The following is a 26,880-nucleotide window of genomic DNA, read 5'->3' as shown; positions in this document are numbered from 1 at the left end:
AGTACAATAGAGAATAACTAGAATTTTGATACCAGATAGTAGTACCAAATTTAAACCACACATTAGAGAAGAAACAAGATTTTCTAATAATATCTAAATATTTTTAAAATAAAATTAATACAAGAGATGCATAACTGAAGAAATTCCCAGAACACAAAATATATTCAGAAAAAATTATCAACATTAGATATTAGACAGAACTCAACAGAACTAGAAGTGATGCAAAATAACGACCACAAGCAGAACAACAACGAGTAAGCGAGGAGGCGAGGAAGCTTGCAGCGAGGGGAGAAGGCGAAGAGGCCAGCAATGTGGCGAGGATGCGAGGAGGCGAGCGGTGAGAACAGAGGTAACAAGGCAAAGATGGACGAGGCAAAGAGGAACAAAGGTGAAGTAGCACACTAGGAAGAGGAGTGACAAAGCCAGTAACACACAGAAAAATCGGACAAATGCAAAGGGAGAGTGATGAGAAGTCCCTAGCGTGGCGGCGCAGAGCATTGACGTGGTGATGGGTCGTCTAAGAAGAAGGAGTGTGGGAGAGAGGGTGAGAGCGAGGCTCTGGCGAAAGAGGAGAAAGTTAAGTATATATATTATTTATTATTATTAGTTGCGAATCTGCGGATATAAATATAGCATCCGCAATCTGATTTTATTAGAGTGCGGATCAAATTATATCTGCAAATTACAGATCAAAGACAGATAAATATCACAGATATGCGGATCTTATTCAATCCATGTTCACTTCTAAAACTATATGGATATGAAATAAAATGAATATACTTACGTGCGTATTTTTGTAACATACTTATAGTAACAGACGAATAGTAATAGACTTTAATTGTTATGTAATGTCATTGTATAATTCTTTTAGATGATATCTAATTAAATGTTGTTATGTAGAAGTTAATTAGCAGAATCTAATTATATTGACATAAATAATGTCTAGAAAAATCAAATTTTGAGACATACAAGCACATAAAAGATTGATAATATTTGGTATAGACTCGATGAAGAATAAGAATAATAAAGGTTCATACACCTAAAATGGGTTCTCATTTTAGATACCATTTGAGGTAAGCAGTGAGTTGCAATTCTTCTAGAGATAGAGCAGGTGGTGGATGGCGATGTTTATTTAGCTTTAACATGTGAAAGGGGTGTTAGTTGTTAATTGAGTAGCTTAAGAGCATTGGATGCCAAGTAAACAAAGCAACCCAAGGGAAAATGTTTATGTATGCAATAATGCATGTTCTAAAATGATTAGGACATCATTTTGGTTGTGTATGATGAATTGATAATTGATAAAGACTTAAGGTTGAAATCATTTTTTTAGACCTGAGGTTGAAACCATAAGTCAAGTCTACCATAGCAAACTTCATCACCATGCTGGGCTTTGGGCCCATTTATGCACTGGCACAACCGCAGTTTGAAGTAAAATGAGACACGGTTCAATTTCTGCATGGTCAACTCAAATGTGTCTGTGTGTGTCCCATGTAATATTGTAATGTTACTAGGTCCATGTTACTATGTTAGTTGAACCAATGATGTTGGGAGGGATCCACACGAGACCAATATTTTTAATTTTTTAGTGAAATAAAACGAGGAGTTAACTAAAATGACTTCAAATGTAAATTAAATACAAAAAAATATTAATTACCTAACATTTTTTATAAGGTAATAATATTTTCAATGTTTAAAATTTGAAAGCTAATTGATTTTTTCTATCTTATTTACTAATAAGAAATTTTGAGAAATAAAATCATTTTCTCCTTTTATTTTCTTTAGCTGTCTAGCACCAATAAAAATGATTAATTTTATCAAATCATTGAAACGTTCTTTTCAACATTTTTTTCTTAGGTGATTGAATTTAAGAATTTTATCCAAACTAAAAATACTCAATAATACCTCACACTTATTTACTATAATATAAAAGAAAATATGGTGTTCAAATTTTACTTATATTCAAAAAAAAATAATAGAATAAAAAATTTAACACATTGTTCACATAAAAATATTTGATAAAAATATCTAAAATGATTTAATATTTAAATAATTATTTTTTAAAAATTTGGTAGATTACTATAGGTTATCCTCCCATAAAAATTTGAGGCTGAAATAAAAAATAAAAAATTGATGGCAATAGAAGAATATCTTCTTTATCTTGAGAGGTTGTTAATTAATTAATGCATATAGACCCATCACATGTCTCTTTCACGCACACACACACACCCTTTGTCACTGTTCAACTTTTGTTCATGTGGGCCTCCTTATGGTTTTGATCCAATCTCATGAACACCCACCACCACCACCGTCTTGAGGACCCTCTTCACTTGGGACACATGCTTTGGAACTTACCACCCTAAACTAGTACACTCTACTCTACTCTCTATAGGTATTAGGTAAAGTAAAATAATTATTAAAGGAGAGAGGAAATGATTGATGACATTGGTTGTGAACCCCTTCCCTTGTTTGTTTCAATTTGTGCCAGCTAATCTCATTTACCCCATTAAACTTTTTTTTCCCCCATAAAGTTTGTTTCTTTTTGTGTTCTTTTGAATCTCAATTATGTAACTCCTTTGGCTTTATGATCTTCTACTATTATATTTAGAAGTCTATGTCTATGTCTATCTCTAACTGCTGCAGGTAGTTAATTTTCATTAAGGAAAGTTAATTGTTGTTTGGAAGTGTGATAATACAGGTGGGGGTTGATCTAGAACTCCTGAACTTTTCAGGAACAATAATAATAATAATAATAATAATAACATTGGCTTTTTATGATTTTAGGAGCTTCCTCAAAGTACAACAACAATAAGACAAATGATGCTGTTAAGTGAAAGGTGAAGAAGCAGAATAAAAAAGAAAAAAACTGGAAGTTGAAAGGGTGAGAATGAGAATCAGTGCCTCTCTTCACTCTCACTCTCTCTCTCTCTCTCTCTCATATGCACATGTTCCTTTACTCATCATTTGCTTCATCTTTGTTTTTCTAGTCTTCTTTTTGTCCCATTGTGAGCATATCTTTATTTTATTCTTGTTAATTTTTCATTCTATCATGTTCTTTCCATTGAGATCCCCAAATGATTTGTTTCCCCCCATTGCAGGAACATGCACTAGGGATAATTTGTTGTGGATGCAGCCATAGTTGAAGATTAAGGTAAGCTGTAAACCCCTTTTGTCCTTTTAAATCAAGATTTATTAAAGATGGATTCTTTCTTTTTCAATTATTGGTATTGATTGATTTGCTAAAACCCTTGCTGTTCCTTTGATTTGGTGTTATAGTGAGTTGTCCTTGTGTTGGACTTTTGGCTGCTTGTAATTATTGCTCAGCCTTTTCTTGATTTGTTCTGGTTTTCTCTCTTTTTGTAAGTAGATGGGAGAGACAGCGTCGGCGGCGGCGAATCATGCTTTGCAAGTTTCTGTTTCTTTTGGTAGATTTGATAATGATTCCTTGTCTTGGGAGAGATGGTCTGCATTCTCACCAAACAAGTACTTGGAAGAAGTTGAGAAGTGTGCAACTCCCGGATCGGTTGCCCAGAAGAAGGCTTACTTTGAAGCTCATTACAAGAACATTGCGGCCCGGAAAGCCGAATTGTTGGCCCAAGGGAGGCAACTGGAGAAGGATCCTTTCGGATCGCCACATCGGAATGGCGAAGATCTAAGTTGTGATACTTGTGGGGATGATGCTGGTTTTGATGTGTCCAACAACACCCAAGGTTCCATTCATGAGGTCAAGCAAGAATCTAGTTTAGTTTGTGGAGAAATTAGGACCGAACTTGATCATTCGGAGGATGATGTTGTGGTTTCAAGAGATCATCAGAGTCCATCAATTGAAGGAAAGAACCAAGAAATGGAAGGTAAATCAGATAGTTTCCAGAAAGATAAGCCTGAAGAAGTGGTCAGTGTGGAGCAAGAAGGAAATTCTAGCATCGAAGCCGAAAATGTGAAGGAAATTTCACACAATGTGGACTATGAGACCGAAGAGGCTTCAGAAGTTGAAGCAAAAGATGTGAAATTAGATTATCCTAAAGTATCTGAAAAGGTATGTTTTAATTCATGTATCCATCAAATTCTTTATTATTTTTGCTTATTTGGTTACCCAGCTTTCCTGTTTTTCGCCATCTAGTTTGGACCGGTTAAGCCTGTGAACAAGGAAAGCAGTGCTGCAAAGTTGAAGCAGAAATCCGCACCGGTTTCATCTAAAGCATCCCAAATCTCCACACCAAGAGGTTCAAGACCCACATCAACTCCATCCCAAATTTCAACACCAAGAAGTTCAAGGCCTTCATCGACTCCATCGCAAATTTCAACACCAAGAAGTTCAACTCCAAAGCGTGCTTCAACTCCTACAAAAACACCAGCATCCGCTACTTCAGCTAAAAGGGGAAACTCACCATCTTTCTCTGGGAAAAAAGCTACTTCCCCTGGGGAACCAAAAAGAGTTCCTAACAAATCTTTGCACATGTCCCTCAGTTTGGGTCCAAGCAAACCTGATCCAACTCCAGCTCCAGTTCCTAATAGCACAATGAGGAAATCTTTGATAATGGAGAAAATGGGAGACAAGGACATAGTCAAACGGGCATTTAAGACTTTCCAGAATAGTTTCAGCCAGTCAAAATCTTTTGGCGAGGACAAATTTTTGGTGAAAAAACAGGTATTTTAGAAAAGACATTATTAAGGATAACTGTATATTGTTTATAAGTTATCATGTTTCCATGTAGAGAACTGAAAATGTTTTCCTATTATTTCTCGGGCAGATTTCTTCTATGGGGACAGAGCAAAAGGCTCCAACATCCCTAGCTTTGCGGAAAGAAAATGGAAAGTAAGTTTTTGAATCGGCATTCTTAGTGTTTGGCTATGTTTATTATGTTACTAGTTCATGAGCATCTTTTACTTGTTAAAATGATAAGAGTAGAATAGCCATAAGTACCGGATTAGGGAACTACATTTATAACCACTAAAGGAGGAGTTCATTTAGTGAATAGAGGTAACTTAAGCAATTATTCATGTAAAGTAATTCATCCTTTTTGTTTGTTTTAGTGAATAAAGGTAACTTAAGAAAGTTGGAATGGAGCCATATGATAGTGCTGTAAAAACCGTCTTTGTTTTGCGTTAAGTTGGAACTTCCTGCTAATGATTATCAACTTTTATTTCACCCCATCACCTTAACTGCATCTAATTGCTTATGGAGTTTCTTTTTTGTTACACAAAAACAAAGATATAAGCTTGCCATGTTTACAAGTTCCCCTTTTGGAAATGGAATGTGAGAATAAGGAAAATCAAAGCAATAGCCGGGGAATCATTGAAAGTAGGCGAGGGAGGGAATGTTTTTCTATATATAAGGAACTTGATTGACATCATCAATGCACATTCAGCAAGATTGTCCACTACTGTCCCTTGTTCATTTCTTTCTTAGTGAAATATATACCAATATACCATGAATTATTTTCATGGAAAATATTAGTTTGGTTTCCTATCTGCTGACCTGCTTGAGTTTATTGTTAAATAGGGACACAAAGGTTCAAAATATGGATAAAAGAAGTGGAAATGCTGTCCGAACTTCCTTCGGCCTAAAGAGCGACATCAAAGCTGAGAAGGGAAAAGAGGTATGGACTGACTCTTGATGCATGTTTCCAGAATACAGAAATCTGGTTAGATTTGAAACTACACATCATTCGTACTGACCGAAATGCTCCTTCGTCTTTTGTTCTTAATTAGTCTCCGAGAAAAATAGAGGAAAAACCAAATGCAAAAGAGGTAGAACGAACTCGTCTTCAATTGAAATCGAAGGTACTCTCAGTCTTTACTACTTCCCTGCACATGCCATCATCATTAAATTCTTCTGCAAATATTTATATTGCATTAGAGATAATTATTTATGTGTTTAATTGTTAAATGTGTGTATATAAATTGAATCCAGTAGCTAGATTTTACTGTATTATATATAATAGATAATAGATATGATCCTAAGTTAAGAGCTGGTTATTGCTATTGTCGTCTATTTATATGTTTAGCTTATATTGCATGTCTTAAAAGCTGTCTTCCTTTATAAACACAGGAGGAAAAGGTAAAACATAATTTCACAGCCACACCCCAGCCAGCTTTTCACCGGGGTCAAAAGGTTTCAAAAAGTTATCAAGAAAAGGTACGCACTTTTACATTTCTATCCTTGCCAGTCGCCACATCAACAAGCAGGGTGAAAATTAATTATGGCCAACTTTCTTACATATGAAAGAAACAAGTTTCTTGTCATTTATCCACCAATTTTGCCTTTGTTCTTAATAATTAAACTTGATTTTTAATTGAAGTTAGTCAAAACTTATGTACCACACAACTTATTAACTGTCATCTGGTGATCGTTCGTTGGCTAATGGCTAGTTAGGGAGCACCGGTGGGACCTCGCTGTCTTATTTTGCCTATACAATTAAGCCCAAGATATTATGATGAAATTTCATGTAGTCCATATTCATGCATCATTTTGAGGATTACATTATTTGTGTGAATTATGTGCTGGTTGATCCATTATTCACCACTAATTGCAAATGCAAAATCTAAGGAGCATTGAATTAAGCTTCTAGTTTAATTTTCTTATACATAATCTTTGAAACTTAATATTGTGTTCCATTCTAAGGTGGTTTTCATTACTTTATTATGTTCCTTTACATAAACTTTGATGCATATATAGGGTAACTTATGCTAAACACCCTCAAGTTTAGCCCATATTACACTCCATGGGATGTTAGTATAATTTTACCCTAATATTTTTTATTCTTATATGTGGAATTTTTTGAGTGGTTTTTCTAAATCTAATTGTGCTAAAAATAATCAGAGATCTCCAAAAACATCAATACAGTGCTATACCATTATGCACAAATGGACCAAAATACCCACAAGCAAAAATTATGGAAAAAATAAAACATAGGAAAGGATGAAAAGCTTTGACATAGGAGCTATATTCTCATTAATTTATGCACTATTACATCAATTCAACTCCTCCTTAAAATTTCTGTGCATAACTGTTAAATTTATCTTGTCTACTTTTATGCAGGGGAATGTAAAGATCGAGAAAGTGCGGTAGCACCTTAAAAGGGTCAGAAAGAAAAAGGAGAAAAAGAAGAAATTAAATACATCAAAAGGGGAGGTTAATTAGATCCATATTCAGAAGAAATGTTTATTGCAACTTAATCTGTAAGATTTTAGTTTAGTGTGCAAAAATTGGAGGAGTTATTATCTAGTTTAGTATGCAATTGTAGGAGCTTATGAAGAGAACAATGTTTAGTAGGATGAAGGAGTGAAGCATCAAATTATGGATAATAAAGTTTGTTTTACACCCTTCTTAGGCAGTATATGATAAAATAATATTGTATGATATAGTGTCTGTAATTTAAGAAAATATAATATTTCTTATGATTAGTTGCATAATTCTTCTCCATCCATTCTATTAAACCATAAGCAAAGTTGATATGAACCCTATTAATCAAATACTAGATATTTTCCCTGTTAAGAGTGTGATTGGTTGTAGGGTCAAACCTACTGTAAAAAACCACCTAAGTATTAGGTAAATTCTTAATTTATGGTTAAAGAAAATCTCTGCTGCTTGGATTTGTAATTTTGTCATGTAGTTGTGTAATAATCTTTGCAACTTGCATGTACTTAAGTGCATGTTTTGTTGTCACAGGGAAGTGAATGCCACCTATTGCCAACTAAAAAAATTAAATAAATAAATAAAACTTGGTTAGAAATCATTATCTGTTGGGAGTTTCATTTTATGAATATTGATCTCTCACGCAATTAGTTTTTTGGGTTAGGGAGTATAGTTATGTCAAATGTTCTAATAATCTTGATTCATTCTTCTCTTGCCTAACAAGATTAAATAACTAAAATAATTATTGAATGACATAATTTCCTGTGGCTGTTTACGTCAACTATATATATTTTAAGTTCTAAGGTTTCTGCAATAGACTCATTCTCTTCTTCTGAGTTGTGTCAAGTCAGTTGTTCATCTTATTATTAATTAAGAGACATTATAAAAAAAAACCATTCCTTATAATATTTTACAAAAGAATCCAATAATGAGTAGTTAATGATATATACACCAAGAAATTAAATTGCTCAATGGCAATAATAACTAACTCTTCATAATTGACATTTAACACTGGAAAAAAATGGTACCAACCCCATAAACATGGTTTCAGTGTAGCATTGAATAGCAAGCATTTTACCCAAATCTCTCTTATGATGCCATCATAATTTGTGTGCTGCCATTAAAGAATTTTGAATGAAACAACAAAACTCCAATCATTCAGAACTGTTTTTAGCCTCCTCAGCACTCAGCAGCATATTTTGAATCAGTTAGACCAATTTGGTAGGATCATGAACTAGCCATAAGAAGCTGCCTTGTGTGTCTTCCTCTTCTGCATATTTCGCGCAATCTCGATGCAAGCTTGATCAACCATCCCCATGAAATCCTTCACAATCACAAACAATTGAAGACTTTGTTCTGCACTCTCTCTTGAAGCTCCTCCTTGATAGTATTCTCTTGTTCTCTTGATAGCCTGCATTACCCTTGCTTGCTCCTCCCTCACAAATTTCAATTCCTCCTTAGAGTTCTGAACAAAATTATCCATCTCTTTGGCAAAATAGCCTCCTTCCTCATTCCCACATTGAGAAACTAGTTCTTGAATTTCGATGATTCGCATGGAGACGGCAGAGATTGAAGCAACTAATGTGTTGTAGTCTATAACTGCTGCTTTCTTGACATTAGAAAACTCAGAACTAATCCCTCCTACAATTGGTAATCCTAATGTTATATATTCCCTTTCTCTTTGTTCATCTGAACCTGCATTCTTCTCATTGATTTCGAAGCTGTTAAGAGCAATGCGCTTGCCTTCGGACCGGACTACTTCTTCCACCACAAAATGAAGCAATGTGGTTTTTCCATCTGTGCTTTTGACATCAGAGAGTTTCCTCAGAGAAGCCAAATCGAAAGCTTGAGCATTACCTCTGGCAGTCCCTGCATTCATGCGATTTCCGGCCTTAAGCACTGCTTCTAGAAGCTTCACAAAGATTCTCTGGCTCCTAAGCTCTTTACACCCCAGTTCAAGAACCTGCAGAGACTCCTTGATTTCTAGAATCTCAGAACTGTAGTTCAACCTGAACAGCATGGCATTCAAGCGCTTAAAGGCCGAAGGAACGGATTTAAGGATGTGAAAGAGGAATGATTCAGCTGAAGCAAGAATTGCAGGGTCTCCTTTGTATTCTATGATAAGAGATTGCTCCTCTTGTGTTGGAGCAATTCTAACAAGCTTCTCAAGGCTATCTGCATTAAGCCCTCTACCATCAATCATTGCATCAATGATTTCGTCTCGCGAGATTGCCAGAGATTTCACAACAATAGCAATGTTCTGTGATTTTCTTGAGTCTAGAAGGAAAATTCTTGTCGACCCTGCCGCCTTATCGTTGCTCGGATTCTGTCCCTTAGGAGATCTCCGGTTTGCTGCAACATAGCCGAAGAGAGCCACCATAAGATCTTGATCAACCCTGAAGCATTACATGGAATGATGAGTACAAAAGTCTAAACCAGAGGAATCAAGAAAATGTATCTGGAATCTGGATTATTACCTGAATGAACCGCGATCAACATTGTCCCAAACCATGGAGTGATCAGCATTAGTATTCACCTTATCCCAATGCAAAGGCTTCAGCTTCACATTCTCAGTGCCTGATTCCACTGAACCTTTTCCCAAAGAGTTCATCCTCTTGCTGGTGGAAGTAACTACCATTTCAGTAGGAGTAGGTGGTGTTTTCTTTGATGATGATTTTCTTGCTGGAATTGGAGGAGGAGGAGGAGGAGGGATGAATGATTGATTTTGAGAGGGAATTCTTGTCATCTGATATGGCTCATCCACTTCTGGAACTATGTTCATGTGTGAGGTTGAAGATTTTCCTCTGAGAAGAGGGGTTTCTTGAATGGATTTAGATTTCTTGACATTTTCTTCTTCTTTTTCTTCTTCTTTGTTTCTAAGAATCTCCTTATGAAGATCCTTCTTGGATCTTTTCCCTTCAAGCTTTCTCCAATAAATCACATCCAAACCATCCTCATCAACAATTAGTCCCTTCACATTCCCTTCGATTTTCTCGAACGCGTTCCCTTGAGGCGCCACCGCCGGAGCATTGTTATTGGTTGTTACCTCCTCTCTCTTTCTTGCCTTTAAGCACATGTGGACTAAAAAGAAGAGAAAACCACAAACAACTATGGTGGTTGCAGCAGTTGCAGCTACAGCTTTAGCCACCTTACCACTTGATGATGAATTACTACTTCTTCTAGGCGCAGCCACCGGCGGCTGCAGTGAGGTTTGAGGCTCTTTCGGAGCCTCAGGCCTCTGCGCTGCCGCGGGTGGTGGAGCTGAAGTTTCATTAGGATAGAAAGTTTCAATGTTTTGAGGTGAAGTGGTTTGAGAATGGCATTTTGGTAATAAAAAACAAACAGAAAACACAAGAAGGGTCAGTAGAAGAAGAATCCTTGGTTGAAGAAGCATGAAATTCAAAGCCATGAAGAGAGCATAGAAGAGGAAATAATGAAGTTTTGTTTGTGACTAAAAACAAATCTAATGATTTTCATTTGGTAACTGCAAGATCTTTGTCTTATGTTATTGGTTTTGTTTGCTGACAGTTTCAAAAGATTTTGAAGCGGTTAGTTTTCTATTGTTTCCATGCAATTCATGGTGCCAACATGATATATCTAATTTCAAGAGTTTGAGTCATTCATTCATTCATTCATTATATTATCCATGCAGTTTCTGTTTCAGGGTTGATTTGGTAATTTTAATATGAACAGAGAGTTGGTGTTGGTTTGAGTCATAATTTGACATGCAAATGCAGCTAGGTGGAAAGTGACTTGTGCTTTACTTAGTCAAACTTCACATTATGTCACATATTATGAAACTCCCACTTTCATACATATTTATCATAATCATGATTCCAAGGAATATCTTAAACATTTCAATTTTTGTCACTTTAATATATATTTTATATTTTAATATATATTTAATATAATAAATTTTTAAATATTTATATATAAGTTTACATAAAACATTAATATTTATATATAATATATATTAAAATACAAAACACACACTAAAATTATATAAAATAACATACATATTTATACATACATATTTATACATAAATATATAACAATTAATTTAATAACAGATACCTTTTTTTTCATCAAAATATTCATCGGGTCGAAAATTCAATGATTAATCTATCAAATACTCCAAAAACAAAATGGACGACCCTCCCAAACAAGTAAGCTCCATTCCTCTCAACTTGGTGATAACAAATACTTTGGTGCTCATTACATTGTTGGTTTACAAAATTGTTTTCCACTTGTAATACATACACATTAAATTCTTTTATGCCATTAACTTTTTGTACAGTGCTCCCAATTGGGACTAAGTTTGTTGTGTGCAGCTATTATAAACTAACAACCCCCCTTAAACTATGCATTGTGATTTGTGAAGGTATAAAATAAGAGGGGAAATGGGAACCAACTCCATTAAAGAACCTTTTTTGAGAGGGTTAAGAAATTAGTTGTGAGCTGTGACTTTTGTGTTCCTGAATCTTGATGGGGGCCAACGTTGATTGTTGAGTAAAGTGGCTCACCAAATTGACTTTTTAATATTTAGGGCAATGCTGGCCAAATTAACATATATGGTGAAGTAGTTGAAAAAATGTAATTGTGGTTATTAATTGCTCCCTTAATTAATTCATATTCATATATGGTTGGAAAAGAATAGGATATTAATATATTATCTGTCAATTTATTACTAATAATAATTAATTATTATATTTTAAGCACATATATAAAAAGACACATTTAAAAAATATATTTATAAAGACATTTTTATTAAACACAGCTATAAAAAAGATATTTTTATTAAACACATCCACAAAAATACTTCCATTAAATATAACTATAAAAAAATTTTCTGGGTTTTGATTTATCGTTTATTATCGAATCAAACTTTATGTAAAATTAATAGTTGAAAGCCGTTAAATAATTTAACTAATTTAACTAAATTTTCATCTAATTAATTCTCAATTATTAATTTTACGTAAAGTTGACTTCATTTGAGTTTTCACCTTAATCAAACCCTTTTAATCCAAGCTTGGTTTCGGTTTGTCACTTAGCACTCTAGGTCACCTTTTGAGATCAAATTATATATAACCTAACTAACAACGGTGCATATTATTAAGTATTATTGTGTATATTGGTTTAAATTTTCTCCGAATTAAAGATTAAATATACATATTAATATATTATTGCTTGGAATAGTAATAACAACCTTTGTGTTTCTTTAATAAATCGAAGGGCCATGCATACTTCACCAGAAACGTTTAAAGTCAAAATGTTAAGTAGTCACTAGTCAGTTGTCTTATCATAATTATTGGCTAGATAGATTATATATTTGGATCTTAATTCGTAACATATTATCTAAGAGTATATTTTTAAAATATCATAAAAAAAATTTTGTTAAAAAAATTTTAAAAATAAAAATTTTCACATTTTTTATATATTAAAGATATTAAAATTTTAAACAATTTCTATTATTATTTTCTTGAAGTGTATCACTGTATCCTAAGGATACAAAATAGCTAAATCTTATATATTTAACTATATTTTTAAATTCCTATAAATATAATTTATTTCATTTTAATTTTATTCCTATAAATTATATTTTTTGGCCTTTTTCTGGTATTAAACCTTTTGTCCCTAGCTACTTATAATTCAATGTTAGTCAAAAATAATTTATAAGAGAGAAAAAAATTATACATGGAATTTATAATGAAATTTAAATTAATGCATTTTTTAAGTACTTACCAGTGAAAAAATAAGGACCAATATTAATGTGTGAAAATCTTAAATCAACCAAAATTAAAATGATTTAAATTCATAGAGAGTCAAATATATGATATTTGGTACTGTCTCCTTCCATAAATGGTGATATTATGTATATAATTATATTAATTCATTTTTTTATACATTAAATATGAGTAATAATAATAAAATTTAAAAATGAGCTAAAATATTAAATATATTATATTAAAATCACAAGGTCATGTGTTCAATTTTTTACATAAATCAAATAATTTTGCGTAGATTATACATGAATATTTAACAAAAAAATTATGCAACACCAACTCTCTTTCATATCTTATTATATATATAGACATATATATTTTCATTATATATACAGTATAAATTACCTCTTCTATATATAAACATATAAGACAATTAAAAAATATTATATATAATATTACATGCATGACCTTAATTAAGATACTATTGTCTTTGCTGATGTATTAGAACACAAGTATAATCTCATCAAGAGATGCATGCATGTGACGATATTGTTATTATTTGTTTTTTTTTCTTTCTTTTTTCTTACAGTATCATTATATTATAAAGTTTAACATTAATTATACAAATAAATAGTCAAATTCGTCTCAAAAATATTATTCATTTTTTTTAAATAGTCTCCAAAAATTTTTTTTAATTAAATTCATTTTTTAAAAATTTTAAATTACTCATGTTAATCCTTCTGTCATTTTTTTTTTTGACGACATCAAAATTTATTAATACAGTTTGTTAAGTGATACTACAACATACATAAGAATCTTAATTATCTATTAGCATGATAAATTTATAAAATTAGATCAAAGCAAAACCTAATTGAGAAAAGAATTTGAAATATTAAAATCTCTCAAATTATCATAAACTTATCATATTAACCAACATTAAGACTACTAAGTATATGTTGTGATATCACTTAGCGTGTTCTATTAATAATTTTTGTCATCATTAATAATAAAAATAACAAAAGAACTAAAATAACTTATTTAAAATCTTTAAAAATAAATTTGATTAAAAAAAATTTTGATGACTAATTTGAAACATAAATAATCTTTTGAAAAACTAATTTTACTATTTACTCTTATATATTGTAATAACTTCATTAACTTGCATATGTCTTCGTTGCAACTTTGAAAGTGTATAGGTGTAACTATGAGACATTGACCAAAATACCCCGGGGTAAAATGAAAAGGTATTTTGACTATTATTTATGCTAGAAAGTTTATGTTGCTAGACATTAACCACTCTATCATAAACTTTCTAGCAACATGCATACAATTTCAATTTGACTATTATTTATGTACAAAACAAGAAACCTCCTATGACTATTTCCAGCAACGTAAAATGAAAAGGTAAAAGTGGAAATTAATTATATATATATATATATAAAGGGTATGAGAGTTTTACACGGACGACAAATTAATGTATTCATTTATTTCGACAGGTAAATACAAATTCAAAGTTGTGAAATAGACCAATGTGAGAAGAATGTAAAAAAGTTGGTGATCCACAATGGAGAAACGAGAAAAACCAAAAACCTTAACAAACTGTCTCAATGGACGATGCCACAGCTTTGAGGATGCTGAAAAGTCTTCACAATATTATTATTATAAAACATTATCATAACTTAAAAAATTGATGCTGGGTTTGTTTGGGCGGAATTGAATATTATGAAACATTATGTACAAATTTTCAAAGGAGTATAGACTTCGTCTTTTCTTTAAGGATTTTGTATATTTTTTGGTAGATTAAGGAAATTTTTTAAGAAAGAAAAAATACTGAATGATTTTAATGTGTTTAATATAATAATAAGTTTTCTTTTTTCTATATGTACTATATTAACCACCTTAGAGCTTTTCAATTTTGATCTCCCTCCGGTTTTGGATACCTACAGTTTTTTTGTGCTTACCTGCATAATAATAATAATAAATGTAAAGGATAATTAAGTGTCTCAATCACTACTCTTTTTCTTAATCTATTTTCTTTTTAAATAAGTTTGAAAATGAAAGACTCCTGCCGGCCTTTTTTTTTTATTTGTTGTTGTGTTAACTCCATTAATACTTCAAAATCCAAATATTCCCACTTTGAATTTAAGATGTAAAAGTAAATTATTCCAATTTAACTAGGCTAGCTTTTAGGATAAATCACTCCAATAAATCAAAACATTGTAAATATTATCTATATCATTCAAAGTTAAATGCTTAGACCCTGATAAATCGAATAAGTACAATTGGATTTACTCTATGCTATTATTAACCAAGTAAATTCAGTAAGACTATTTCGATTTACATGCACATGAACCATTAATAAATCAACACAATTTAGAATTTACTTATGTATTCACCAAAATATATAAATAGATGTATATTAATTCAATTTATTATAGTACAAACGTATATAAAAAGTACAATAAAGAGTATATTTAATAATATCTATAATGATTTGTTAGAGGTACATTCGATAATAAATTAAAAAATAATAATTACAAATATTTCCTATAAATTATTAAAATATCTTATTAAAAATCAAATTACTATTTTTTTAATTTATTATTGATTGTACTTTTTATTTACTCAATTTTAATAAATTTCATTAGTTGGATTAAAAATGGGAAAGAATCTATTTTATTGGTTAAAATTTCAATTTAATTCTTAAAGTCTTCTGATATTATTATGATTTTAAATAAATCAATTAATTTTATTATTAAAACTCGTTACAATTTCATGTTTTACCTATTTAATTTGCTTTTTTTTTTTGCATAAAATCTCAATTTTCTTTGCTTATTTTCATCCAATACCACTTAAAAAACGAAAAGTTTATGATGAGACCATCACTATGAAATCCAGTAACCACTTTCACTCATTTCATGTATAATTAGTCCAAATTTGCAAAACATATCAAATGATCATATACTTCAATCCAGCTTACCCATATTCAACACATTTGTAGCTAACTTACAAAAAAAATAGCAACAAAAAACAAAAACAAATTCATAAATTTGGCATTTCATGAGCAATTTGTCACCACAGGCCATTGTCGATCACAGCTGAAATTATGCCTTTCAGTGTTTCCTGCATGACATTGAAATTAGCATTGCTCATTATTTCTTTCTTTTCTTTTTCAATGGACCTTTAGTAGAGAAAAGCATATACCAGTATATGTACCTTAGAATGGTCTTTAAGACCAAGCGAGAGCACCAGTGGCTTAGAGGAGCCAGAGAGACTACAAATCATAGGGTATATGTCAATATAATTTAGCTAAGTTGCACAAGCACAAGTATGTCTTAAAAGCACCTCTTTTCATGGATCTTTGTATTCTGAACGTTGAACGTTTTGTTGGCTGAAATTACAATAACTTTAAACACAACAGAAGTTGTGCAATTTCAACTAAGTTTCTCCTAACAAGGAAGAGTAGTTACCTTATCTTCTCAATCAGTTGACGGGCACACGCAGCCAACATTGGCTGCAGCAAATGAAGTTAGAAAAATATAAGCACAACCATCATTTAGAACATCAAGGTGAACAATAATTGCGACAGGAAAGCCTACCTCATCCCGTTTGCCAAATATAACAGAAACATTGAACGTTGGATTAATCGACACACCTTCCTTCCTGGCATTGGAAAAACATGTGATAATGCAAAGCATTACTCTTTTTCAAGAGTGTAAGACAATCCTAATTCAAGTAGGCAAAATAGAAAATGAAATTTTCTAAAGTCGTAGTTCTCACAACAATTTTTCTGTGTGTAGCTATTTAATTTGAAAGTTTCAATTTCCCCAAAAAGAAAAATGGCATGTACATCTTTAACTTTTAATAAAGTATATTGAAACTTAAAACCAATTTAATGTAATTAAGTCATTCATTATGCAGAGTATTATCTAGGTCATCCCAACCAAATTGACCTTAAAGACACCATCTTCGGCAAACTCTGTTAGTATAAAAAATCTCAGTCTCTAATTATAGACAAACTTCATTGAAAGAATCACCTATCATATCCTACACAGTCATTACTTTTCGCCAAAAAAAATAGATCACCTTTCTTGTATCTAATTATAGAATACCAGTATCTGCAGTGGAATTCCATAACAATACATTATGCACAAACAGCTAAACCTTAACTTCAAGGGTGGTGTAGTGAATTTCCATAAACCCACAGAAGGAGACAGTAGCGAAAGAAATAGGGGAAAAAGTAATGAGAACTTCACAGTTTACAACCAAACATGTACCATGAATTTATCCAAGGAACACAATGGCATGGCTTAATTACTTACAAATTTACTAAAATATACTTCATTTATCAAGCAAAATGTAAACAAAACCAATGGTATAGGTACCTAGCATGCAGTATTGTCCCCATGGTTCCTATTTGAGTTGCTATAACCTGATAAGTGGGTCAAAAGGTTAAGACTGCAGCCATGAAAACGTATACGCAGAAGAGGCAAATGAGCAAAGTCCACCTACCTGAAAATGATCTTCATAACTTATAACAATAATCTGTGTTTTGTTTCCCTGGCAAGCACAAATAAACAAGCTCAGTTATATAGAAAGCAAGTAGAGATAATTGCATCCACCCCGTTTTTAATAAAAAATTATTTTTTGTATCAAACAAATATCAAGCTTTTCCACAGGCATGTATACCTTGATTACAACAGAAAAATGATTGTGGCGTACAGGAAACTGTGGGAAAGGCAAAGTGCTGGGGTTTGAACTCATTGGCAGAAGTGAAGGTTCTGATTTTGATATGGCACTACTTGATTTTCATCGAAATTCTGCCTTTTCATCAACTTGCCCAATGGATTGAGTCATTTAGCCACTGCTTTAACCCTTTAACACAGTCAACCCTAACATGACCATTATCACACACAAACAATAAAGTACTAAATCCTAAGCATACAAACACAGGTAATGGAAAGGGCCTACCTGCACGGTGCAGATGGACGGAGTTAGCAAGATGCAGAGGCGCAGAGTGGCGGCACCAACGGAGGGGGAGGAGGCGTGGCAAAGAGAATGAGAGCGGTGACTGGCAAGGGGGAGGGAGAGGATAAATCACTCCAATAAACCAACCTATTACAAGTATTACCTGCATTAGGGTGCACATGGTCCGGTGAAACCGGATTTGATGTGACCCATATTCGATTTGAAAGATATATTGGATCTATTTATTAGATTCGAACTCAATCCCATAATTATATCGGGTAAAAATTGGATAAAAATCGAGCCGTTAACATTATATTACGTTGATACATTCTTATAAGCTAGCATATAAAAATATCTAAATTTGTAAGACTTCAACTATTATTTAACATAGTAAAATTCATTTTTAAAATTAAAGCATAACCACAATCAATACTAAAGTATAACCACAATCAATACTAATATTGTCTGATAACACCAAATATTTAAATCAATACAAATAACACAATATTATGCATTAGTCTAAAGTCTTATGCATTCTAAACATGCAACATTAACTTATAGTCTTATAATGACTAATAACACAAAATATTAAGATTTATAATACTTAAATTTCACATAAGAATAGTCATGATCCATCACTAATAACACAAAATATTAATTGTATATGGTGACTGGGCCACCGGACCGACTTCGGATGACCCGAGCTATGGTCCGGACCCGATCCAAAATAATAATCGGAGTTCATTTTTGAGACTTTTATCCGACCCTACACCCGATGAAATCACACCAAATTAATCCCTAAAGTATTTGGACCGGACCGAACTTTCGGACCAAACCAGATCATATGCACCTCTAACCTGCATCACCCAAAGTAAAAAACGTTATGTTTATATTTTCATTAATATTTCTATATAAATCGGTTGAGACTGCTTTTCAGATAAACTGTTAATAAATTAGTATAATGTAATTTGATTTACTATGTATTTACTAAAATATATAAATAGATGTATATTAATTCAATTTATTATAATATAAACGTATAAATATAAAAAGAGTATAATAAAAAATACATTTAATAATATCCATAATAATTTGTTAAATAGTACGTTTAATAATAAATTAAAAAATAATAATAATTATAAATATTTTTTATAAATTATTAAAAAATTTTATTATAAATTATAAATAATTATTTATTAACTAATTTAATCAAAATATATTTTATCTTTTTAGTAAATAAAATATAAGTAATTAATTATTAACTAATCTTAGCTACGTATTTTTCATAAATAACATACATATAATTTATATAATTTTTGTGTATACATTATGTAATTATTTTATAATGTACCTTTTATTTTATAACAATAATATTTGAAAGACAAAGAAAATTAGTTAAAATAGTTTAAATTTATTAATTATTGTTATAATTAATAAATATTAAATAAGATAAATTTGATCAATTTAAAATTTTTAATTAAAAAAGTATTTTTTGATAAAATTATAAAGTTAAATTTTTAATAGTTTAAAATTTTTATTAATAATAATCTTAGTATGTATTTTAATATTTTTAGAAGTTAGAACACATAATAACTAAATTTAAAAAAGGGTTAACTCTTAGTATTTTTTAAAGGATGTTAATAGATTAACAAAATTATAAATAATTATTTATAATTTATAATAAGATTTTCAATAATTTATATAAAATATTTATAATTATTATTTTTTAAATTTATTATTGAATGTAGTATAAATCGAAGCAGCTTGAATTGTTTTACTATATTTATTATTGAAATTTGTAATTTGATGAACTCTAATTTTTTTTATTACTGACAATATTCTCTAATCCAATAGATCAATAACTATATTTTTATTTTAGATGATATAAGTAATATTTATAATACTTTAATTTATTTGAGTGATTTACCCTGATTTTCATGCATAGTTACATACAACGAGAACTTCTAGAGTTTTTGGACTAGTAAATTAATTAAAAAAAAAAAACTATAAAACACAATCTTTAAAACTATCATTATCGTGTAGCGTTAGATGCTGATATGGAACAAAACTTAGGATAACGTACAAATCAAAGCAACTATTGAAATTGAATAAAAAAAATTAAAATTAAAAATAAAATAAATAGTTGAAATTAAATATTAAAAAAAACATTCTTTTTTTTTAATTTCTGGATATAATAAAAAAAATAGTCACTTAACTTAACTTGTTTAACTATAATTTGAAAATTGAATAAAAAAAATTACTCAATCTTTTATTTATTTTTTTTATACAACAAAAAACAAAACTCAATTTTATTTATTTATATCATAATTTCATCGTAAAACTCAAAAATAATTTTTCACCTTCTAATTTTTGTTTCAAAATTAGAATAATTTATAAAATATTTATACGCCTAATATTAAATTAAAATGAAAATTCTAAATTTATTAACATAAGACTTAATTTACTAATTAAATAAATAAAATAAAAATATGTAAAATTAAATAAAATATTTTAATATCTAAAAATATAAACTAATAAACTCTTCGTGTGAAGCACGTATTCTTATGAAATTACGTCCCGTGATTATTGATTAAATTTGATGAGTTACACCTTGAATGAATTTAAAAAAAAATGGCTCAACTTTTTCCTTAATTTATATGTTTATTTGATTAGATGCCTCTGAACTCTGAAGGATAAATAGTAGCTGGCCATGCAGATTACAGAATGATTATGATGAAATTTAACATCTTCGATTAGACAAACTAAATCATAATGATATTAATCATTCCCGTTCGGCCGTTCTTATCATAAATTTAAACTTAGCCCCATTAGGTAACAAGAAATGTTTCTATAAATGAAAACGACAAATAAAATTAAAAAAAAAAACCTTGGTTTCGCAATGATAACAACACCACATTTAATGGCCCAGAAAGTGTTGTAGTGGAAGAATCAAACAAATAATTCAGATTTCACGTATCATAATAGTTTTGACAAAACATATATACGTATCATAATTTTGCCAACCATGAGCAACATAATTCAAATAAAAACAATACCACCAATAAGACAATTGAAAGTGCACTGGATTATGGGACCAGCCAGCATATAAAACAATAATGGGCGTTAGAAAGGTTCGCTAAATTTGGGTTTAATGGGCCCCAATAAGGCCCTCCAAATACGTCATTTCTAAATCAATAGGCCCAACCCACATAACCCCATGTAGAGTTTGACAACCTAGTTCTATGCTCTTCCCACTATTTAATTTAGTGCGTGTCCCTTCAAATTTCAATTTACTACTATGGTTATTTTACTACTCTTTAAAGCATAGGATCAAGTGTATATGATTGTTATTATTTTCTAAACTTGATATGGCTTAATTTTAATTGGTACATACATAGATATGATATCAATTTGTATGTGTAGTAATTTATGGATCACAAGATATAGACACACCACATACAACTGAATAGTTTGATATTAAATTAATAGAAGAGATTTACTATTTCACTTGACTCATTTTGTCTATAAAGAGTTACTTATGATATATATTATTTTTAGGGGACCATAAAAAGACACTAAAAATGTCTTTTCTTTAAAAATGTTTATATGTGTGAGGTTATTATTGGACATCTTTATTAAACTGATTAACTGTTAGAGAGATAATGGACTATTTGTACAATGTGTACAATGGGTTATTGAGTTACAAAATGAACATCTCCCATACTATCTAGAATAACCATCCGAGTAACACTAATGGTTATATTTCTAATACCATATCATGATACAACTCATCCCAAAAGTTTCAGCTGATGGAAAAAGGTAACACTAATGGTTATATCTCTAATACTCCATAAACCTCCATTGTATACATTGTACAAATATTCCATTGACTCCTCATACTTTCCCAATAATTTATTTTTTAATAAACTTGAACAAAATTGGTTTATTATAGCAACAATAATAAATTTAATTATCTGCATTATAATTATTAGATCTGGTTTGATCCGATCAAATTATACAATCTTTATCAAATATCTTTAAATTCTTTTTATAAAAAGACAAATATATCTCTAACTTTTTGTTTTGCAGACATTTAAATTCTTAAAATTTAAAAATACAATTAGATCCTTAAAAAAATTGGATTTATTGTTATTATTATAAAAAAATTGATTTTATTCTAATTTGTTAAGAAATTCAAAAAATAACCGACTCATTAATACGTCTAATAACAATACAACATATAAGCATGCATTTTTACAAAAAGATGTTTTATGCATGTTTAGGAAAGCATCCTCCTATTTTTAAACTTGCATAACTAGATTGAAAGCAACTAATGAATCTACCGAAGAAGAAAAGACTTACTGACATACATAAAACCATAACCATTTTAGTTCTAGTTGTTTCATTGTAGAAGATCCTAGTCATCAGGTTTCAACAGGGTAATGAGTACACTTTGAGTAATTATAGGAATCTTGACTATCATTGTTACTTGCTTCTAGTTGTAGTGCTATACAACACAAAAAAAAAAAAAAAATTTACACAATCTAATGCAAGGAGGTACTAGATTGGAGAGAGGAAACTGAAAAATATAATTGAACCAATGGTTACACAAACACCTGTCCATGTGTGTGACACATTTTACTTGAGTAACGTCCTTTTTTTTGCTTCCCCTCGTATGTTTCATGTGATAATGTCATTGCGGTTTTAACCATAAAAGATGATAGATTCTGGTCCATGCTTCTCAAAGTGAGGCCAAAGAAAAGCTGAGCAATTGAGGAAAAAAAAAGAAGATAGGAAAGAAATGAAGAAAGATAGTAATAAGTAAAGAACCATGCCTATTCGTCTTTTGTCTCTTTGGCCAAATGGGGAATTATTCTTCAACACTTGAAATTGGGCTAGTAATAAGGGTTTGTTTGGTAACTCTTTGGGAGGCATAAAAATAATTTTTGAAATATATGTATTATTTTAAAATAAGTTTTATTCAATTTTTTTTATTCATCCAAAACTATGAAATGAAAAGCAAAACACTTTTTCTTTTTTTAACTTTATCACTATTTTTTATTTTTATATAATCAATATTTTTTTATATTTAAACTAACACTAGCTAAGTATTTATTTTTTTTTTTTTACTAAAAATTTTAACTTCCAAGTATTTTCTATTTTGGTTAACCTATTAATGCTCCTTAAATGCTAAACACCATTTCGTCTTTCTTAGATTTTAGAACTACCCTCATTTAAATAGTTTAATTTGAATTTAATTATTCTGTTAATATTTATAGTTTTCTAGATTTTTAATTAAATGTCTAATCTGGTAATTTTTTGTTCAAATTTGTTTTCAACTAGACAGGTTTTTTTTTTTTTTTTTGTGGTTCTTTCTATACTGTGGACTTGTGGAGAATTACATAAGAGACAGCAAGGCAAATAAAAGAGGTTCCGTGACCCCACTACTCCTTCCTATCCATCTTCATTTGGGTGACACTTCACACTGTTCCAATTCACATTCCCACACCCTTATCATTCTTTATAGGAGACAAGATCTTTCAAACTTATATTCCATCTGTTTCACATCATTTTCCAAAATTAAATCCAAATCTCATTGCTTCACTTTCTTTCCATCTCCTTCACCTCTTCCAACCCACATTATTTATTCCTTTCTTTATTCCAACTTCACTTTGATTACCCCTTCATGTAAGTCAAACCTTACGAAAGACCCTAATCTTTTGCTTTATTCTTTACTTACCTTTTTTCCCTAAAGAAACCAAACAAAAACGGTTAATCATTTCTCAAGTAACTTTTAATTAATGAGTTAAACCCACCATCGTATTCATATAAACAAACAAAATTAAATTAGCAAGAGTAAATTAGAAACAGGTAAAGTAAGTGCAACAAAAACCGTTAAAACAAATAACGGGATACTAATTGCTGTTTCGAGTTTAAACTTTCAACCCCCAAAACAGTAATTAAAAAAAAATCAAATCTGAAAAAAAAAGGGGGGCTGATAAGGTGATGCCACAAGATAGAGGGATATTAAAACGCAGATGACACGTAAGTCAATCATGGGTAGCGGTGGTCATTTTGAGCCGTCTGATTGGGGAATCAATGATGGGCGGCGGAGATGGAGAAATAGAGGGTGATGATGAAAGTAGCGATGAGGAATCCGACGGTGGTGATGAAGAGAGATCAGGTTCAGTAGTATCTGGTAGCTTCCTCTTGTTGATCCTACCACCAACGCCGTAATCCTTCAAACGCTTCACGTCAGATAACTTCACCGGCTTTACTATGAAATCCTCTGCACCTTCCTCCAAACACCTTCAATTTATTTTCCCCCCAAATTTTTCTCAGTAAACTCTTCATATATAATTACATTAAAAAAAAAAGAAAAAGAAAATTTAAAAATGAAACTGTACCTGTCTATGCGCGGCAAGATATTTTCAGAGGACATAATCACAACTGGAATTTCTCTGAACGTGGAAGATTCCTACTCCGATCCAACCAAGTTGATTAACACTTAATCACTCGTCACTCTTCATTGTTTAACTGAAATTAGGAAACAAAAACGTAGAAATTTTTGCTCTAACCTTGATTTTCTTGAGGAGGTCGTAACCGGTCATCCCGGGCATGCAGTAGTCCGTGATAATTAGATCCACCTTCAAACCCTCCTATATATATATCAGAGATTAATTAACCTTAATGACGAGTTGGAATTTTCCGGGAAAATGAAACTCGAGAAAATTGTGTTATTGTTGAGAAGTCAGAACGATGCATACAACAAAACCGTTAGATTGAGAGGGAATTTTGTGTTGATCAAGTCCAAGATACTCCAGTGCTCTCAGTCCACTATCCACAGCAGTCACTGCAAATTTCAAATTCAACAGTTCATGAATAAAGAGAGGGAAAGAAAGAAAGAAAGAAAGAAAGAAAACTAACTAACTAACTAACCTTTACAAGCTAGGATTTTGAGCAAGCGCTCAATGACCTTGCGATCGACGAGGCTGTCATCAACGGCCAACACGTGAACCTCTTCGGAAGCCTCTCCCATTCTCACCCCTGAAACGACGCCGTCACAATCCATAACAGAAGCAGAGGAGGAGAAGAGAGAGGGAAAAAAAGAAAGAAAGAAAATGGAGAAAGGGAATCCTGAACGTAACGTGAATGCCCAAAAACTTATAAATACCCCTTAATTTAGTGTATAATGTAAAGTATTTAATAACATGTTATGTTCTTTCTATCCATCACCATATCTTCTCGTATCGTATCGCACCATTTTTTTATTTTTTATAGAAAAAAAAATATTCTTCTGGTCTAATAAATGATATTTTTAGTATAAAATATTTTTTTTTATTTTTAACCAAATAAAAGAGCATTTAATAATCATTTTAGCTATATATATAAAATAATAATTACTTAGTTAATTTAAATAATATAAATAATTAAATATATTTATTATTAATGCAATAATTTTTATCTATTTTTAATATTTTATCATTAATCATCAAAATATAAAAATGTTAAATTAAATATTTTGTAATAGGTTAAAATATTTTCTATTATTATTTTTTAAATCAATTAAGTAATTATAATCATTAAAAAAAATATTTTGGATAAATGAATTAAAAAACGTATTATTTTAGTCTCATAAAAAATATATTTTTATAAAATAAAAATATAAAATTTATTTAGATATCTAAAAAAATGTCATTTTCTTTTTTTTTATTTTGTTTTCTCCTCTTTTTGTAATATAATTTTTTTTTTGCAAAATCAAATCTTTTTTTGGTCTCTTACTTAAACTTATGTAAATTGTAATTTTTTTGAGATAGATGATATACTTTAATATTATAATTTTTTGTATTTTTTAAAATCATGAGAGGTACATAATTTGAACCTTTTAATTTGTGTTTAAAAATTTTAAAAAATTTAGAGTATACAAATTGAATCATTCGATTTATATTTAAAAAATTTAGAGTACGCAAATCAAATTTTAAAGACGAATCAGAGAGTTCGAGTATAAAAATGGAACGGTTTAATTTATATTTCTTAAATTAAATTATCTCACATCTTAAAAAAATATCACAATAATTTACAAATAAAAAATATCATTATTAATCTAATATTAAAAATAAAAATGTGGCTGACTCTCTCTTTTACTTTTTTCCCAAAAAAATTATATATTAGTATATAATATATTATTATTGTTGACCTGTTGACTACTGTGTTATTTATTATTTACTTTTAATAATTTTTAGTGATGGCGAGGAGATGCTGAAATCTATTTGGATGAGTGACATCTTCGCATCTCAAAGAGTAATATTTAAATTCTTTTATTTTTTTATTACAAAATAAAATATTGTGAGTGATTGACAAAATTATGCTAATTCTCAAAATTTGTGATATGATAACGTGGTTTGCAGTGATTTGTAGTTGAAATTGACCTGCTGATATTAAAGTGAGAAAAGAATCGAACCGTGTTGTCAAATTGAAAAGATCGATCGAAAAACAGTCTAATAATTAGTAGTTAGAGTTGACTTTATATCAAAGTGAGAGAAAAATAAAACCGCATCGTCAAATTAGAGAAGTCGAAAGACGGTCCAAAAAAACCGATTTTTTCGGTGATATTTCATATTTACTTGTTTGGTGAAAAAAGAAGAGAAGCCAAAGAGGGAGGAAACAAGAAAGATTTGAGTTTGAAGCATAGGATCAGAAGAGAGCAAGTATCTACTCTAATCTTCTTGGTGGGGATTAGGGGTGGCAATGGGTAGGGTAGGGTAGGGTTTGAACCCAACCCTAACCTTACCCGCGAGTTGAGTTTTTGACTAACACTTAATCCTATCCTACCCGCGGGTTGAGAAATACCCAACCCTAACCCTACCTGTGCTCAACTCGCGGGTATCCGACCCTACCCGCGGGTTGACAAAAAAAATATTATAATGACACAAATATCTTATAAATAATACAAGTATCCTTGGTTCAGTGGCTAAGAACCTTTTGCACATGCTTAAGGTCCTTGGTTCAACTCCCATATATAACATTTTTAAACATATATAACACATATTATGG

At 30.6% G+C, this 26,880-nt stretch overlaps 4 protein-coding genes across 7 annotated transcripts; 1 reads left to right on the top strand and 3 right to left on the bottom strand.

The window, feature by feature from the left end:
• The first annotated feature begins 2,243 nt into the window (after positions 1-2,243).
• Positions 2,244-7,603, top strand: LOC130969419 (protein WVD2-like 7). 2 transcript variants are annotated; one of them, XM_057895126.1, is made up of 11 exons: positions 2,305-2,396; positions 2,641-2,695; positions 2,782-2,878; positions 3,096-3,148; positions 3,365-4,033; positions 4,118-4,645; positions 4,749-4,813; positions 5,501-5,597; positions 5,710-5,781; positions 6,050-6,136; positions 7,040-7,603. In XM_057895126.1, the coding sequence occupies exons 5-11, from the start codon at positions 3,365-3,367 to the stop codon at positions 7,067-7,069; spliced, it is 1,548 nt and encodes a 515-aa protein (XP_057751109.1). In that variant the 5' UTR covers positions 2,305-2,396; positions 2,641-2,695; positions 2,782-2,878; positions 3,096-3,148; the 3' UTR covers positions 7,070-7,603. The 2 variants fall into 2 exon arrangements, with proteins under 2 accessions (XP_057751110.1, XP_057751109.1); XM_057895127.1 differs by lacking the exon at positions 2,641-2,695 and having other exon boundaries at positions 2,244-2,396.
• A 433-nt stretch (positions 7,604-8,036) lies between these two features.
• LOC130969363 (formin-like protein 4) lies at positions 8,037-10,709 on the bottom strand. Its single transcript, XM_057895040.1, has 2 exons — positions 9,613-10,709; positions 8,037-9,531 (listed from the first exon to the last, which is right to left on the bottom strand). Exons 1-2 carry the CDS (start codon positions 10,542-10,544, stop codon positions 8,370-8,372), a joined length of 2,094 nt encoding a protein of 697 aa, XP_057751023.1. The 5' UTR covers positions 10,545-10,709; the 3' UTR covers positions 8,037-8,369.
• Positions 10,710-15,758: 5,049 nt separating this feature from the next.
• On the bottom strand, positions 15,759-18,014 carry LOC130969640 (uncharacterized). Of its 3 annotated transcripts, none has more exons than XM_057895469.1 (8): positions 17,830-18,014; positions 17,548-17,722; positions 17,371-17,418; positions 17,244-17,290; positions 16,458-16,521; positions 16,329-16,372; positions 16,075-16,132; positions 15,759-15,981 (listed from the first exon to the last, which is right to left on the bottom strand). In XM_057895469.1, exons 2-8 carry the CDS (start codon positions 17,620-17,622, stop codon positions 15,931-15,933), a joined length of 387 nt encoding a protein of 128 aa, XP_057751452.1. In that variant the 5' UTR covers positions 17,623-17,722; positions 17,830-18,014; the 3' UTR covers positions 15,759-15,930. The 3 variants fall into 3 exon arrangements, with proteins under 3 accessions (XP_057751452.1, XP_057751451.1, XP_057751450.1); XM_057895468.1 differs by having other exon boundaries at positions 17,548-17,733; positions 17,830-17,983; XM_057895467.1 differs by having other exon boundaries at positions 17,548-17,750; positions 17,830-17,970.
• Positions 18,015-23,642: 5,628 nt separating this feature from the next.
• On the bottom strand, positions 23,643-25,020 carry LOC130969143 (two-component response regulator ARR5). The gene is made up of 5 exons (XM_057894747.1): positions 24,766-25,020; positions 24,594-24,679; positions 24,405-24,485; positions 24,234-24,304; positions 23,643-24,135 (listed from the first exon to the last, which is right to left on the bottom strand). The coding sequence occupies exons 1-5, from the start codon at positions 24,896-24,898 to the stop codon at positions 23,877-23,879; spliced, it is 630 nt and encodes a 209-aa protein (XP_057750730.1). The 5' UTR covers positions 24,899-25,020; the 3' UTR covers positions 23,643-23,876.
• Positions 25,021-26,880: the final 1,860 nt, after the last annotated feature.

Source organism: Arachis stenosperma, chromosome 3 (assembly GCF_014773155.1).
Source record: "Arachis stenosperma cultivar V10309 chromosome 3, arast.V10309.gnm1.PFL2, whole genome shotgun sequence".
Taxonomy (NCBI): domain Eukaryota; kingdom Viridiplantae; phylum Streptophyta; class Magnoliopsida; order Fabales; family Fabaceae; genus Arachis; species Arachis stenosperma.
The sequence above is the reverse complement of the archived record's forward strand: the minus strand, read 5'-3'. Positions and strand labels throughout refer to the sequence as shown.